Source organism: Mesoplodon mirus (genome assembly GCF_964341445.2).
Source record: "Mesoplodon mirus genome assembly, chromosome: 2".
In the NCBI taxonomy this organism is placed as follows: Eukaryota; Metazoa; Chordata; class Mammalia; order Artiodactyla; family Ziphiidae; genus Mesoplodon; species Mesoplodon mirus.
The window spans coordinates 17,234,835-17,252,572 of NC_138977.1; the positions used below are offsets into that span (position 1 = coordinate 17,234,835).

The 17,738-nt window shown below is 37.0% G+C and overlaps 1 protein-coding gene across 1 annotated transcript; it reads left to right on the forward strand.

Moving 5' to 3' along the window:
- Nucleotides 1-2,453: 2,453 nt before the first annotated feature.
- Nucleotides 2,454-17,484, forward strand: LOC309813447 (alcohol dehydrogenase S chain). Its single transcript, XM_082638310.1, has 9 exons — nucleotides 2,454-2,551; nucleotides 5,448-5,549; nucleotides 6,173-6,311; nucleotides 8,274-8,361; nucleotides 8,459-8,678; nucleotides 10,629-10,889; nucleotides 13,732-13,867; nucleotides 14,832-14,970; nucleotides 17,217-17,484. Exons 1-9 carry the CDS (start codon nucleotides 2,534-2,536, stop codon nucleotides 17,239-17,241), a joined length of 1,128 nt encoding a protein of 375 aa, XP_082494436.1. The 5' UTR covers nucleotides 2,454-2,533; the 3' UTR covers nucleotides 17,242-17,484.
- Nucleotides 17,485-17,738: the final 254 nt, after the last annotated feature.

Genomic DNA, 17,738 nt, shown 5'->3' on the forward strand with positions numbered 1-17,738 from the left:
TCTACAGCTGCATAAATTCAACCATCTGTTTTTAACTGACTATTTCATGGCTGGACACCTGATACAGACTGATGTTTGCATTCCCCAAAATTCATATGTTTGAACCTAATCCCCAATAGCTGGTATTTGGAGGTGGGGCCTTTGGGAGGTGACTAGGTCATGAGGGTGGAGCCCTCATGAGTGGGATTAGTGCCCTTATAAAAGAGGCCCTAGAGCACTCCTTTGCTCCTTTCACTATGTGAGGACACAGTGAAAAGACAGCCATCTATGAACAGGAAGTAGGCTCTCACCAGACACAGAATCTGCCAGCACCTTGACCTTGGACTCCTCAGCCTCCAGAACTATGAGAAATAAATGTTTATTGTTTAAACTACCCAGTCTATGATATTTTTGTTATAGCAGTCCAGACAGACTAAGACAACACCTGACCCAACTGCTTGACAGAGAGACTTTAGTCAAAAGATAGAAGACTTACGGCCAAGCTATGTTCTGAGAGAGAAAGAGAGAGTGAGAGAGAAAGAGAGGGAGAGGGAGTCAAAGATATGAAATAGTCAGTTAGCCCTGATATTTCACTTTTTCAGGGCATACCATTCACTTCTTGTCCTTTGATGCTTATGTGATTGCCTATTATATTCATACCCTAACACTCTTATTAACATCAGCCTGAGTATCTTGATGTTCTTGAAGCCAATATTTCTGACGTAGAAAGGATATTTAGGGATGTATAACTTCTGAGCTTCTCTTATCTCATCTGTAAAATGGGAATACTAGTAGTATCTTCCTTGTAGGATTGTTCTGAGGATTGTATATGAGAATGTAGGAAAAACTCCCAGTAGAGTTCTGGAAGCATAGTAGGTGCTCAATTAATGGTGGCCATTAGCTTCCTGTAAATTTATATCTCATAAATAAACCACCAATTTATTTAGAATTTACATTATTCCTGATACCCTATCCTTCCATTATCCTATAAACACACGAATCCCATGAGTCTTTTAAATTGATTAGGATATATCAGCCCCTTGATACCGTACAGAATCTCTGAAAAGTGGTCAGACTTCCTTTCTTTGCACTGCACTCCTCCACAAGTTAAGGTGGGTGAGAGCAGGGTGGTGGCCATTCCTTAGAAGTGGTGCCTACTCAATGATTATAAGACCACAGTGAGATGGAAGACCTTTCTTGCCTCTCCTCTTGGTGGATGTAGTGCAACCCTAGTATGGCTTTCTACACCTGCATAAGTGAAGTTGGAAACAGACAATAGTGTTGTTCCCTTGACAATTCCAGAGAAACATACCCTTTTTGTTAACATATACATGTTGACAGACTAAATCTAATTAAGTAGTTGAATGCACTATGTCCTCCAAGTGCTGGTAAAAGACTTGAGATTTATTAAAAATCAAACTCTTTCTCATACTCACTGCACTGAACAAAGGACAATGGAAATGCACAGGAGTTTTCTTGACTAATTGCCAAAATGATCATTATTTAGTTTCTAACTTAAATGTCTTCTCTCTACAAAGCCTCCTTTGAGTCCTTCAGTCAGAATGCCCTCCCTCTGATATAGAACATCACAGATGGTCTGACTTGGTTGCCTGTGTCTTTTTCCCCCATAGATTGTGAGTTTACTTTTATGGATGATCATTGTAGCTAACACTTATTAAAGGCTGTCCTGTGTGTCAGGCACCCTAAGTGCTTTAAAAGGATTAACTCATTTGTCCATCAAACAACCTTTTCAGGCAGCACTACTATTCATCCTCATTTTACAGATAAGGAAACTAAGGCCAAGGACAGTTAAGTAACAAGACCAAGTTCACACAGCTAGTAAGGATAGGGTCTGCTCAAATCCAAGGTCATGCTATAACCACTGCCTCATAATGCCTCCTGGCATGGGTAGAGGCCATCTCTTATCCATCATTGTCACCCCACAGTACCCAGCTGAGTGTCTGGAACAGGGAAGTTCCCAGCCAGTGCTAATTGGTATTGAGTGGAGCAGAAATGCCAGAAACAGTGAGCACCTTTGCTGTCACGGACTGTGACAGTGACTTCTCTGCTGTGAAGAGGAGGAGAGTGCTGAAGCAAACACATTCCTCAGGCTTGTAACTCTCTCCGTCCTAAGGCATTTGTGCTGCTTTCTTACTCCTCCTCCTTGCTAACTGCATTATGTGGATTAGAAGTTGGAGCTTAGTTCACACAAAGGGAAAACAGAACTCTGAACACCCTGTGTGGGATTGAGAGAGGAGAAATAAGTAATCCAGGAAAAAGATATATCTAGGGAAATATTTAACCTGATGAAATCAAGATGTTACCTGAAATTAGCATATTGCAAACAAAGTCAGTGTTTGAGTGCCCTGTTCTTCCTGATTTGACTTGGTCAAAAATAAGCTGATGGGAGGGGCTTAAAGGTCCCAGATCACATGTGTAGAATTGGGCATTATCCAAGCAAACAATAATCTGTGCAATATATCTGTTGTACATACTTAAGCAGGGAAGAGTCTGTAAGAATTCACGTCTCCTGGCCTGCAGAGAAAGCAGAAACATGAGTACAGCAGGAAAAGTAAGGCAATTTTTTTTTTACTTTTGGAATTATATTCTAATTAATATAATACACAAAGAGATACAGTATTTAATGAATAACTTAAAATTCATATATAAATTAGAAATAATATATACTGAAATACAACACAGAATATATGCTTCAATATACAAGGTATATTAAACTACAATTGAGATGGGCAATACCTAAATATCTTTAACAAAATGTATAGCATTATACCTATTACAGTCTATATTTCATATATTAAATAAATGTGAAGTAGTATATCCAATCATGAGTAATTTTCAAATCTAAAGTTAGAAACGAAATGTTTTTATCAAGAAGTTATCTTTATGTTAAGATACCATAATATGAATGTTATTCTTTATAATCATATTCTTTTTATGAATACAGGAAAGTTAAGTGTGACAGAACTTTTATTGATCTCAAAGCATTAGAACCATCAAGACTAAACAAACCAACATCAACATGCAAATTCTGATTTAAAAGGGTCCTATTATGGCACAATTCAGGAAATTTCCATAGACATCCTATAGAACAGTTGTCCCCAACCCCTGGGCTGCTTAGAAACCTGGCCTCACAGCAGGAGGTGAAAGGCAGGCCAGCCAGTGAAGCTTCATCTGCTGCTCCCCATCGCTCGAATTACCCCCTAATCCATCCCCCTTCCCCTACCCCCCAGTCCGTGGAAAAATTTTCTTCCGCGAAACCAGTCCCTGGTGCCAAAATGTTGGGGACCACTGCTAAAGAACGACATCTTCTTCATGTAAAAGTCAATGTGATTAAAAAAAAAAAGTTAATACTGAAGCAGTTTGAACCACTTATTAGCACTGGGAACAGAGATATTTGGTTCTAAGTCTTCCATAGATTTATGTTTATTTGTTCAATGTGCTTACAGGTGCAGAGAAATACATGTGGTTATTCAATACAATCAATTCATGTTGTTTAACCTCTTCATGGCAAAAGCCTGTGTAACTGTTTCCAGTAGGTTTGCTGTATTAGGAGTTGATTGTACAATATAATATCTTGCTATCATGACTCAACTGAAAGATTCTGAGGTTTCTACACACACTGTGTGACACACAAAAGGCCTATATCAATGAGATTGGTTGGAAATCTTATGGGTAACCAATTGTCAGTTTTCTTATTCTAACTTTATTTTCATCCATTACTGATTAGCATTTACAGTGGCATATTACATTTCAAATGAAGAATAGTAAAGGAAAAGAAAAACTATATTTTCCAAAACTCAGCTTGAAAGAGTTCAGAGGTCAAAAGGGTAAACCAAATGTATTAATGATAATTATAAATTATAGTCAATCAATCCTCACTCCTCAGGTGTAACATCAATAACTTTTAGCTATATGATAACACTTCATTTATGTTTACCCTTCCTGTATTGTATGTTCTTCAAATGCTAAATGGCAACAATAATAATACCTACTTTCATAAGGTGGTTGTGAGAATTTAATAAATTCATATTAAATTTTTCATACTGGAAAGCATTGAAAATAGTGCCTGGTACATAGAAATAATTTAATAAATATTAGTCACTGCTATTATTGTTGTTATTGCTATCTAACCTCTAACCTTTTGTTAATCTTTTACTACCATCAAGTAGTGAAAAGATAAAATGATGTTAATTCTTTGGACACCCAGCTTTGTTATTCTGGGAAAAGTGTTTAGTCAATTACTAAATCAGTTGAGCCTCAATCTTTTCATCTGTAAAATAAGACTAATAATTCAATAATACTGCCCTGTGAAGTTTAAAAGTCAAGCAGGTATCAATAACTCACCCAGCACAGCCACTTGTGCCTGCTACATCATTGGCACCCAATAATCAACACCTATCTACCATTAGTATATTATTTCCAAGTACTCTTATATTTATTGTGGAATTGACCATGACAAACACTTCGCAAAGTAGAAGGATTTGGCATACAAATAATGAAAATAAATTATCAGATAAATTTCAATTGAATTTTTATCGTATTTGCAATATGTTAATTCTCTCTAGAAAAAACTGTCAACCATACAAGCTTTGCAAAAATGAACACAAGTCTTATACTACATTCCCAAGCACTAAAAATGTGCTCAACTTTTATTTGTAAGAACACCTGTAAGTAAGCTATGCTAGCTAGAAAGTCAAATACACAGTTGTTCCATTTTTAAATATGTGTGTGTGTGTGTGTGTGTGTGTGTGTGTGTTGTGTATGTGTAGAGTTTTAAACTCTACAATTTTGGGCTCAAGTGTAATCTGGAAGAAATCCCTATACATAAATTATATAACAAAACAGAGCTGCCAAAGCTAACTTTCAAATAAGTGATGCAAACAAATAGCACATAGAACAAGTGGAGAGAGAAAATCAGAGGAACAGGCAAATAGAGAGAGAAACCCTAGGCAGGGAGGCAAGTCCATAACTGGAGTCATAAAGTCAGATCATTTTGGCTTAAGTGGAGAACTGAGCAAGGGAGAAATCAGTATCATGTGAACAGACACTGAATCTGTCAGCAAAGTGATAGTGATTTAGAACTTCACCTACGAGCCAATAGTTTTGGGTAAACAACCTATTTCAGGACTGCATTAGGAAATAGAAGCAATAAACAATCCTTAGAGAAAAAAAAAACCCATGGTGTTCTTTCTTCATAAAAGAATATATTCCGTTTTATCTCAGTGTCTCACTATAGTTAATTCTGTTTCTCTTTCCTGTGGTATTGCTTTACACATTTTTATAAAGAGATACTATTATTCTTTTTGCAAATCAAAGGTTTTCATTTCTGTGGAACAATGTTAGGTTCTAGACATGGGGCTAGATGTTGCACATAAAAAGGTAAAAGACACAATCCCTGACTTCAAGGGTGGGGAAAAACTGGTATCATTTTTCTGTTCAATTTTCAGGTAATAAAATGCAAAGCAGCTGTGCTATGGGAGCTCAAAAAACCATTTTCCATTGAGGAGGTGGAGGTTGCACCCCCTAAGGCCTATGAAGTTCGTATTAAGGTAAAACTTTCTTCCATTTCTATTTAATCTTAGGTTTAAAAATTTCAGAGAGTAACAATGAAAATAACCAAAATCCATTAAGAGTCACTTTTCATATGGTTATCCAGATAGTGGAATTACATTCATTGCCAAGGAAAGTTGTAAGTATAAATTGTTAAATTTTTAAAAAAGAGACCAAAGAGTATATACAGTATAAACCTAGTAAAATAAAAAAGAATTTATGTGTTAATACAGAAAAATAAGTGCAAAGGAATATATATCCAGATTTTAAATCAATTAGCATTAGACGGTAGCATTTAAGTAACTATTTTCTTGGTGCTAATCTGCATTTCCTACTTCTATACAAAAGATTGCCTCCTTGTATGTTATATGACTTAAATATTTCAGAAACAATTATTTCACAGATTATTCCAAATTGTTTAATGCATGAAAGGAAAGTAGAGGAGGGTTTTAGGCTGAATAATCTTGGGTATAAATTGAATTTGTATTTGGGAAGAGTAGGAATTATCAGTAAAACCCGTGAAAACTCTTTAGCACAAATTCAGGAAACTGGTTATGTTAAGTCCATCTGAGTGAGGGTCATAATCTTTTCTGAATCTAATCATCCTCCCTTTACCCTGTAGATGGTGGCCGCAGGAGTCTGTCGCTCAGATGACCATGCGATTAATGGATCTTTGATCACACCTCTTCCTGCGATCATAGGCCATGAAGCAGCCGGCATTGTGGAGAGCATTGGAGAAGGGGTGACTACAGTAAAACCAGGTACAGAATTCACAGTTGGGGAATGTGCTTTGGTTCAGGACCCCAAGATGATCCAGCCTGGATGATGACACTGAAGTAATAAGAGATGAAAGAATTTGCTCAAGGCTGAGCTAGGACTTGACCGGAGGTCTCTTCCTTTCCTCCCTCCCTGCCTGTCTCAGGCATATATGTATCCATGCATTCCCGTATTCTCTCCTTCAGCAAGTATTTTTTGAGGACCTAGTAGATGTCAGCCACCATGTTAGATCCTGGGAATACATGAGGATCAAAAAAGACCCAGTGCCTTCCAGGGTGGAGCTCATAATAAATTAATTCCCATTTTAGTGTTGCTAAGCAGTGTCTTCTATCAGGTCCAAAGAAAACTACAAATAAGACAAGGGAAAAAACATGTCTGTGTCCTGAGCCTCTAGATCAGTGTATGGAACCTGTTCTGTGCTGACTTCACACAGTGGGGATTGTGAGGCCATGACTGAATCAACATTATCTCTTCTCAGGTGGGAAGTGGAGCCCATTCACTGATTTCCCCTTCCCCTTCCAATATGGCCTTCTTTCCTGAACACGGAATGAATTAAACAGACTAGTTGGCAGAAAATGAAAGAGAACTAGCAGAGGCATCCTGCCATAAACAATATCTGTTTTATTACCTTTAACCATGATTAAATGTGGCTGGTTACTAAACACAATTTTTCTTTAATATTTATCGTATCCTAATATTATTGTGTATTAATACAGATAAATATTTTTAGAGGTAAACTGTGAATAAACAGAAAATTTCCATGCTATCATCTCATATAAAGTTTATCTTTAAATGTTATCTTTCTGAGTCTTTTGGATAAGTAGTATAGATGATTAAAAATAAATATTTTTAATTCTAAAAAATCACTTTAGCCAGTAGATTTGACCTCCCTGCTTACCAAATACTTAATTGACCTGTGAACAGAAAAAATAAAATAAGTTGTCTGGTTTGAGTTTCAGCTCTCAGCATTTCCTTTAGTTAGAAATCTATTAATAATAAATGACACCCCTACTTTTTTTTTTTTTTTTCGGTATGCGGGCCTCTCACTGTTGTGGCCTCTCCCGTTGCAGTGCACAGGCTCCAGATGCGCAGGCTCAGTGGCCATGGCTCACGGGCCTAGCCGTTCCGCGGCATGTGGGATCTTCCTGGACCGGGACATGAACCCGTGTCCCCTGCATCGGCAGGTGGACTCTCAACCACTGTGCCACCAGGGAAGCCCGACACCCCTACTTTTCACCCCTGCTCCCTCCACCATAGCAGTAAAAATGAACTATTCACAAATTATCAGCTACAAACATTGGAAAGCCAGTTCTTATCCTAAAAGAAAGTGTCTAACTTATTATTGAGGGTTGAGGTTTTCAAAGGCATTTCTTAAATTCTTATGTGTCCTATTTTTGTTTGTTTTCCTTAAAAAAGAATTTTTTTTAATTTTTTTTAAAAAAGGACTCATTTCATAGTAGAGATAAGCAAAATCACTTTGAAAAGCCAAGAAATAGTTGTTGAGATTCTCATTGTTATTGTATCCCAAACTATTACAAAATACTGGATCATCTAGTGGAACTATGGCAGCCTGCTCACAACTTAAATTTATATTTACACTCACAGTGAGAATATTTGTTTTAATTATTAAGGATTAAATGAGATGATACATATAAAATCCCCAAGAGAAAGGGGACACAATAAAAGATAACTATCAACACAGTGGAACCACTTCTAAAAATCCATGTTGTTTTCCACATTTGCATTTTCTTTGGGCATCTTCAGGCATATATAAACCCAAATTGGTAACAATGCTGGCAGGCAATGACCAAGACATAGTGCTGACTGGACCCTATTCTTGGGGACTTTTCAAAGTGCCTCTAATACATATGTGTAAGCTTTAAGCTCTAGCTCTATTAATTCCTGGGTAGAAATTTAAGAAGAATTTGTTTTATCCCCTTCCCCAGGTGATAAAGTCATCCCACTCTTTGTTCCCCAGTGTGGAAAGTGCAGTGTTTGTAAACACCCGGAAGGCAATTTCTGCCTGAAAAACAGGTAAGTTTCTGACACTCTCCTTACACAGCCAAGGAATTTGCACATCAGTTATACTCCTGTCTCATACCCTCATGTGCCTGTGTGTTGCACTGACCAGTCTGACCAAGCCTCGGGGGACCCTTATGGATGGTACCAGCAGGTTCACCTGCAGAGGGAAGCCCATCTACCAGTTCATCGGCACCAGCACCTTCACCCAGTACACAGTGGTGGATGAGATGTCAGTGGCCAAGATTGATGCAGACTCACCACTGGAGAAAGTCTGTCTCATTGGCTGTGGATTTTCTACTGGTTATGGGTCTGCAGTCAAAGTTGCCAAGGTAGGAATTACAATGGGTGATAAAACCAGCTACACTCAGACTGTCAGGAGCTAAAAGGAGAGCAGCTTCTCACAGGAATCAGAGATCATGCTACACAGATTTACTGGTAGCTTCTCCCCCCACCACCGTAATAACATTGACATGCTCCATAGAATTGAGGCTGTTGATTATAAGTAGAAAACGCCCTCAGAAGGAACTGAGAGCACATCCTAGAAAATTTATCTGTTAATCACAAATGAAAAGCTGTTGATAATTAACTAAGAGAAAGTAAAGACGTTTTCCATAATTATTCTTCTACATGTGTTTTTTTATGGGATTACTAAATTTTAGAGCTGGGAGCTCGTTTCGTCATTCATTTTGTAGTTAGCACCAACATGAGCCATACACAGCAGTTTCCACTAAGTTCTGAGTCAGGAAAAGTAAATGAAATGAAGGGGTTGCCTTTGAGGAGCATCTAGTCCATGGATCTTCTACTCCCAGAATTAGGATGAACAGTAGATTTCAAAGCCTTACCTGATATCCCGATATACTTCCAAACTGAGGGTCGCCAACATACCCACTCTATGGATCTCTATGAGGAAAGCAATGAAGCTTCAATGATGCATGAAGCATTTATTCCACTGCTATACCTCCACCCCTGCCACGAATACACACACACACACACACACACACACACACACACACACACACACTTCAGAAGTGGTAGATTTTAAGGAGAAATTCTTTAAAGGCTCCTCTTCCCAAAAGGTTGGAAATCTAGTAGTATCCTTTCATCTTATGAAACTGAGGTCCAGAGACATAAAGCTATTTGCCCAAAATCTCACAACTGGTTCATATGCCAGCTGTGACTAGCCTCTTTCTCAAAACTCCTGCTGAATCATAAACCGTAATACATAATTACAAGCACTTTTAAATCACAATCACAAGCCTCATGTTTTTCTAAGGTAAAAAAGTGGTGTTGTACCCCACAGAATGTTTACTTGGGACAGGAGGAACATTTCACCCACACTGAAGGCTAACTATAGCAGACTAGGTTTATTAAACAGTTCCTTAGGCAAGTTAAACAATTGAGAGCACGTGTTTTCCAAATTTCTGTGAGCCTAGCACCAAGTCCCTTGTGAAACTGCCTCATCTGAGCAGGTGGTCCAACTGAACCTACACACCGAGCAGAAGCCAAGGGCACTTGTGATGATGAATTTCATCCATTATTAAAGTATAGACTAGCTTTTCATTGCATTATTCTTCATTAGTGTACTTTAAAAAGCAGACATAAAGACCCACTCAGAGCACACTGGTCCCAAGCAGTATTATCTTAAAATTACCTGTTAAATTTCCCCTGTTGTTAAGTTTGCTTTAAGCCGAGGATAACTCTTCTATGTTTCACAGATAATTTCTGCTCTCATTATACTGGTCATGACTACTGAAAGTTAATGAACCAAGGAGTTAATTATTGAGGGTTCGATTGGATTATTTTTTTTCAGTCTCCTCTCTTCTACTCATTATTTAATTTCCCCAAAATTGTGTTTGTGTATGTGTGATGGACTGAAGCTGGCTATCAGTAGATTCTCTTTAAGAGGGGGTCACTAGCATTTAGAGCTCAAAGATCATCCAGTCCACTGGCTCCCAGCTTGGGTTTCCCATTGGAGTCACCTGGAGACTTGGTCTTACCTGCAGAGTCTGATTTAATTGCTTATGGGCTGTGACCTGGGAGTTGAGATTTTTTTTCAAAGCTCCCCAGGTGAGTTTAATGTCTAGCAAAATTTGAGAACCACTCATCTAATTCAACCCCTTCATTTTAAACATGAAGCAGCTGAAGCCAAAAGAAGTTTTGACAACAGATGGACATAGTTTGAGTAGCTCCTGACAAGGGAAAAGCATGGCACTTTATACAATTTAGGCTCTTTCTAACAATCATTACTTAACCTGTTTTTGCATTTTATGAAAACACAGGTCACCCCGGGCTCCACCTGTGCCGTGTTTGGCCTCGGAGGAGTTGGTCTGTCTGTTATCATGGGCTGTAAAGCAGCTGGAGCAGCCAGGATCATTGCAGTGGACATCAACAAAGACAAATTTGTAAAGGCCAAAGAGGTGGGTGCCACCGAGTGCATCAACCCTCAGGACTATGAGAAACCCATCGAGGAGGTGCTGAAGGAAATGAGTGGTGGAGGTGTGGATTTTTCATTTGAAGTCATCGGTCGTTTTGACACCATGGTATGTACCCTGAAATGCCTTGAGCTATCAGCTTCTGCATTCTAGAGTCTACTTTTATGCAGCAGAATATAAACATTATATATAAAGAATATTTTTTAAACTATGGCAATTTTCCATCTCCTATTTGTTACCTGGATTGCTTAATTATTATTATGAGGAACCTCATTCCATCAGTTAAGTATAACTGTCACAAGTATCATTTCCTTTTTAGAGACAGAAGAGGTTTTTTTTATTGAGCCATCATAAATTTATTTTAATTTTTAGTTCAAAAAAATTCAAACTCAGGTCAATATAAAGAATATAAATTCTGTTTTCAAGTTGGCAAGTTTGATTTCTCCCCCACATTCTTAACAAAAAATGGTTTGACAATTTTTATAGGTTTTAATGGATATCATATTTTGGCCAAAAGAAAAAATGAGCAACTTTAGGCTCCGTATCATTTTATTAACAGAAAATATCCCTGTTTTACCACAGCAGGCAGCACAGTGCCTGGTACATAATATGCATCCAAATCTGTGTGTTGAACTGAATACTTTAAAAAGTCAACAGGTTTTTCCACCAAAAAAATTTAAGTGATACGGTATCTCATAGTGTTGTTTCTGGATTAAGTGAGATAAACATGTAAAATACTTAGCACGTGCCACCTGTCAGTAGCAAGCTCTTATTAATAAATGTCAGTTGGTGTCATCAACATACAGTACTGTTTGCAATCTTGCAGCACTTATATCATCTTTAAAATATACATGATATTACTTTCAAATAATTACAATTATCAATTGCAACAGAGAACACATCCCTAGCTACATTTCACCTAACCAGAATTCTCTAGAATCCTAATGAAAAAACCCCCAGAGACCAACAACAAAAAAAAAAGCCCCCTTTTAAGGTTCTCCAGTAAGTCCCAGCAGTGTTGGTAGTAGGAAGCAGCACCTAAAGAGTAAAGCTCTTTGCAGCCTTGACCTGGGACAATATGCCATAGATGACTGAAGTTCCAATACAATCCAACTTTTTCCAAGGCTCTAGCCTTTCTCCTTATGCCATTTTTCTATGGTTTTCCCTCCATTTTCTCTTGTGGAATTGGACTGTTTTAAATATCTGATAGCCACATGTTCTAAAGTTCTATGGTCTTCCAAATGTCATACTCCAAAATCAAAGGACTGATTATTATATATTTCGGGGGGGATCCTAAACAACTTTCTTACTGCAAACCTGCTTAAAAACCTGACTGGAGGGAAAAGGCTTTCTTTTCAAGTTCCAGAGTAATAGGTGTAGTTTAAAGTAAAGTCACACAGGAGTTAAAAGCACATTTAAAACATGCCTATTTTAGGCCAACAACTATATGGAAAGGTGCTCAACATCATTAATCACCAGGGAATGCAAATCAGAACCACAAAGAGATATTACCTCATACCTGTTAGAGTGGCTATTATCAAAAGACAAGCAATAACAAGTGTTGGAGAAGGTGTGAGAAAAGGGAATTTTGTGCACTGTTGGTGGGAATGTAAAATTGGTACAGCCATTTTGAAAAGCAGTATAAAGGTTCCTCCAAAAATTTAAGATAGAACTACCATATGATCCAGCAATCCCACTTCTGGGTATATATCCAAAGAATATAGAAATCACTATCTGCACCCCCATGTTCATTGCAGCATTATTCATAATAGCCAAGATATGGAAACAACCTAAATGTCCATTGATGGATGAATGGATAAAGAAATTGTGATGTATATATAATATATATAATATTAATTCATATGAATGAGTATTATTCAGCCATAAAAAAGAAGTCCTGTCATTTGCAACAACATGGAATAACCTGCAGGACATTATGCAAAGTAAAATAAGGCAGACACAGAAAGACAAATATTATATGACCTCTCTTATATGTGTAAACTAAAAAAATCAAATTCTTACAACCACTGAGTAGAACAGTGGCTGCCAGGGTCTGGAGGAGTGGGGGAGGAATAATGGGTAGATGTCAAAGAGTACAAACTTTTAGTTATGAGTAAGTTCTGGAGACTTCCATGTACAGCATGGTTATTATAGTTAATACTACTGTATTGTATACTTCAAATTTGCTAAGAGAGTAGATCTCGGATGTTCTCACTACAAAAAAAGGTAGTAGCTATGTGAGGTGATGAATGTGAATTAACTTGATTGTGGTAATCATTTCACATGGCATATGTATATTAAATAATCACATTGTTCACCCTAAAAAATCACGTTATACAACCTAAAATTAAACAATTTTTATTTGTCAATCATACTTCAATAAAACTGGAAAAAAATAAAGTACATAAATTAGGAAAAAAGTGTCCACTAGAAATGGGCGGTAGAAATGGGGATCCATTAAAAAGGGAGACTGTGAAGTGGGAAAGAGAGAAATGTTGATGATGTAATTGACCTTGTATCTGGTTCACCATCAAAATACCTGGTTCAAAGTACTGAGTTCAAAATATCTACTTAATAAGTAAATGAAGAATGAGTTAACTAACTCAGATTGCCCAGGGGTCATGTGATGATAAACATTACCTTTATTTGAGGAATCAGATTATATATATGTAATGATAGTTGCCTCTTTATTATTTTCTAAAGAAGACTTAAGTACATACAAACATACAAATTCATTCATCTATTGTCTCATTCAAAAATATTTTCTGGGCATCTTCTAAAGCCACATCTAGTGGCTTTAGGAAATAATGGGGAATGAAGAAAAAGGCATAATCTCTTCTCGCCACACACTCACAATTTAGCTAGATCCATATTACATGATACTGTGTATCATAAATTGGGACTACCAGAAAATCCACTTTAATGATGCTACATATTAATTGTATTCCAGATGGCTGCCTTGCTGTGCTGTCAAGAAGCATATGGAGTAAGCGTCATTGTAGGAATATCTCCTAGTACCCAAAATCTCTCTATGAACCCCATGTTGCTGTTGACTGGACGTACCTGGAAAGGAGCTATTTTTGGTGGTACGTAGTTAGGCTTGAGGGCCAAATGCTTACTAACGTCAGGATTTCTTCCTTTTTACATGTGACAAGGCCAGGTTTTAAAATGCAGTGTAGGGACTTCCTTGGTGGTGCAGTGGTTAATAATACACCTGCCAATGCAGGGGACATGGGTTTGATCCCTGGTCCAGGAAGATCCCACATGCCGCAGAGCAACTAAGCCCGTGCACCACAACTACTGAGCCTGTGCTCTAGAGCCTGCAAGCCACAACTGAGCCCGCATGCCACAACTACTGAAGCCTGCGCGCCTAGAGCCCGTGCTCTGCAACGAGAAGCCACCGCAATGAGAAGCCCACGCACCGCAACGAAGAGTAGCCCCCGCCCGCCGCAACTAGAGAAAGCCCGCGCGCAGCAACAAAGACCCAATGCAGCCAAAATTAATTAATTAGTTTAAAAAATAAAATGCAATGTAGTTTAAAAATAAACTAAAATCCCTTTGTATCTATAGGCTCCAAATCAACTAGATGTGGAACTAATGCACACAGAAAGTCCCAAGACAGATTTTAATGGAGTCCCCATAAACTAACAAGGATCTTTCAGCATCATCCCTTTTGATACTTGTGACTGCACAATGCACTGAAATACCTAGGAGGATCCAGGAAATCCATAGCGATAATTTATGTCTGCACTCACTGCCCAAATTTTTAGACAACTGTTAAATTTTCTTCTTCACTTTGAGAATAACCATCTGCACTATAATTTCTCTATGAGAGAACTAATAACCAAGAACCCTAGTTTGTTTGGGGAGATTTTTTAAAAAAGTCAAATCACTGCAAAAGGATATTGAAACACACCATCTCTTCTTAACCTCAGTAATAGTAGTCTGTGGACATTTTATAAACTTTCATTTAAATTCTATGTGGAAAGTCTCCTCTCCAATTCTCCTCATATCTGGCTGAATCTAACATTGATGTCACTTCCTTTTCAGGCTTTAAAAGTAAAGATTCTGTCCCCAAACTTGTGGCTGATTTTATGGCTAAGAAGTTTCCACTGGATGCATTAATAACCCATGTTTTACCCTTTGAAAAAATAAATGAAGGATTTGACCTGCTTCGCTCAGGAAAGAGGTAGACTTTAAGTTTCTTTTTATGGTGCGGTTGGACTAACAGAGAAAAAAAGTAGAAGGATGAGAGAAAGACAAGGGTGCAGTACCTTGGTTTTCCATTCCCAGTTCAATCTTTGCATGTAGAACACTTAAGATCACGTTGTGAGAAGCTAAATGCTTTGCATTGCCTGTTTTGTTGAAGCCAAATTATGCTGGTCAGAGCAAATCTGAATGATCAGAGCCCTCTGCCTTCTTTACAAGAGAACTCTCACCTTTGCAAGGAAAATGAATGAGTCACATAGTCATATTATAACATGGAGTTACTGCAGCCCCTGCCTGGCCACCTAAAACGGTTGACTATTAATAGCTATAAATTTAAATTACATTCAAGACATCCCAAAAACTCATTATGGGAGCTGGTGAAGCTATATAGGCATTATTTTCTATACAGATATTACTTTCTTCATTAAAATGCTATTATTGTTATTCCTTTTTTCCATTTACAAGGAAGTTTTCACAAATAAAAATTATTGCAAAGAGGAAGGGTACATAATCTATTTTAAATCGTTAAATCTTACATGTTCTTCAAAGCTTAGGAAAACAAGCCAGTTCCATTTTCTACCTCTAACATTTAACTTTTACAACCACCTAAAAAGAAGAATTTTATCATTTGCATTTATATATGGGGCACAATTAATAATAGGCAGTTTTACCTAACTCTCCCCTTCTTGTTCCATAGTTCCTGCTTTTTCTGCAACTTCACACTTCTTCTCATGAGGTTTTCAATTTTAAACAATATTTCTTTAGCACCCATACACATAACACATACTAGGCACTTAGTCTGATAAATATTATTGAGGAAGGAAAGAAACTAGCATCCAAACAGTACCAGATTACATCCTTTCTAGAAAGCAGTTTGGTCATTTGTATCAGAAACATTAAAAAACAAAACAAAAAAATAAAACTTAGATCCTATGTCCCAGCAATGCCATTTCTGAGAACATATTCTACAGAAATTATGAGATATGCAAACGTACATATGTTTAAGCATGTTCATCTATTATCTATAATATCAAAAATTGGAAACATCCCAAAGGTTAACATTAAGGGGATAGTTAAATAAATTCCAAACATGTAATAGAAATCAATGAAGCCATTTAAAAAGGAATGATTTCATTAAATTGGGAAATTCTCCTGATGTAATTTTAGGCTATAGAGTAGAGAAAACAAACTTATACATACAATATGGTTCCAAGTTTTCAATAAGAGCAATAAAAACTTGCATATGTTTAGAAAAAGTTGGTCAAAATTCAAGAAAATATTAACACTGATTACTTCTGGGTTGTGGGATTACAGGTTATCTTTACTTTCTTCTTTATACTGTCCTTTACTTTCTAAATTATCTACATACATTTTTCATATATATTATATATATACACACACGTATACATATATATAATTTTTTAAATACAAAGACCACCTTTTTCTAAAGTATTTACCCATCAGAAGATGGTTTTTGGAAAGGACATTAGTTCCAGTAAAATGTAACATTTCTGATCTTTCCAAGAACAAAGTCTCACCCAGTACAAATCAATTCTCTTTTTTCTACTTCTAAGTCTCCTTAAATATTTCTTTACCAAAGCTCTATTAAACTTTCAACATGGCTTAACTTTATTACACTATCAGCACCTTTAGGCACATTACCTATCATCTTGTAATTTGTGCAACTTTGTATTTGGATTTAAATCCCAGGATCCCACACTAGATGTGTGATCTAAAGAAAGTTACAAGTCTCTCCAAGTCTCAGTATCTACAATCTCTAAAATGGAAATAATATTAGAAACTGCCTCCTAGCATTGTTGTTTAAGTAGAGGTTTAAATGATAAAATACATGAAAAGCATCTACATAGTATGTGACAAATAGCATGAACTTATTACATATCATTACACATTGTTATTTTGTATTCCTTATATACAAGGCATGTGGGATCTCAAAAATTATATTTTGAAAATCTAATACATAATGAAGCCTAAATGGCAGTCATATTCAGGATATAATAGAGCCTCAGGTTGGAGAAAACACAACAGGAAAAGATGAGATGACGTTTTACTTGACTTGACTTGAGTGCATTACGGATGGGAATGAAATAGTAGGAAACAAAGATAGCTTTTCAAAGAGACAAATCGAGTGCTCCTTGTACTCTCACATGTAAGAGTGTATATTATCTAAACATTAAAACAATTAGTATCTTTTATTTTCTGTTTCAGTGTCCGTACCATCCTGACATTTTGAGACTATACACATGGCTTCACTTGTAGCAGTCTTCCGGCTCCATCATCTGAAACATCAGCCAAACATCATCAATAATTCTATTCTTCAGAGATACTACCAATAAATTACACTTGGGGGCTTTCCAAAAGAAATAAAATTAATGTGAAATCGTTTTTTAAGCAAATGCTTAAAATTCAAGTAAGAGCTAGATGAACCATCATATGGGTAATTGAGTCCAATAAACCCTCCTTCTTAATCATTCTACTCATGTTGAATCGTGTCATCTTTCCCACTGAGGAAAGGTATTTCTTTTGACTTTTTGCACTTTTTGTATCTTTGCCACCCTTAGTCTTTGAAGCCTTAGTCTTTGAGAAAGTCCTCATGATACTTATTCCCCAACATACATGTGATGGACTATTGTGCTCCAAGTCTTCCACCTGTACTTCTACTGTCTGTATTTTCCTTTTTATGAAATGTAGCAAAATCCTACAGTAAAAACCACATGTAAAAAAAAAAAA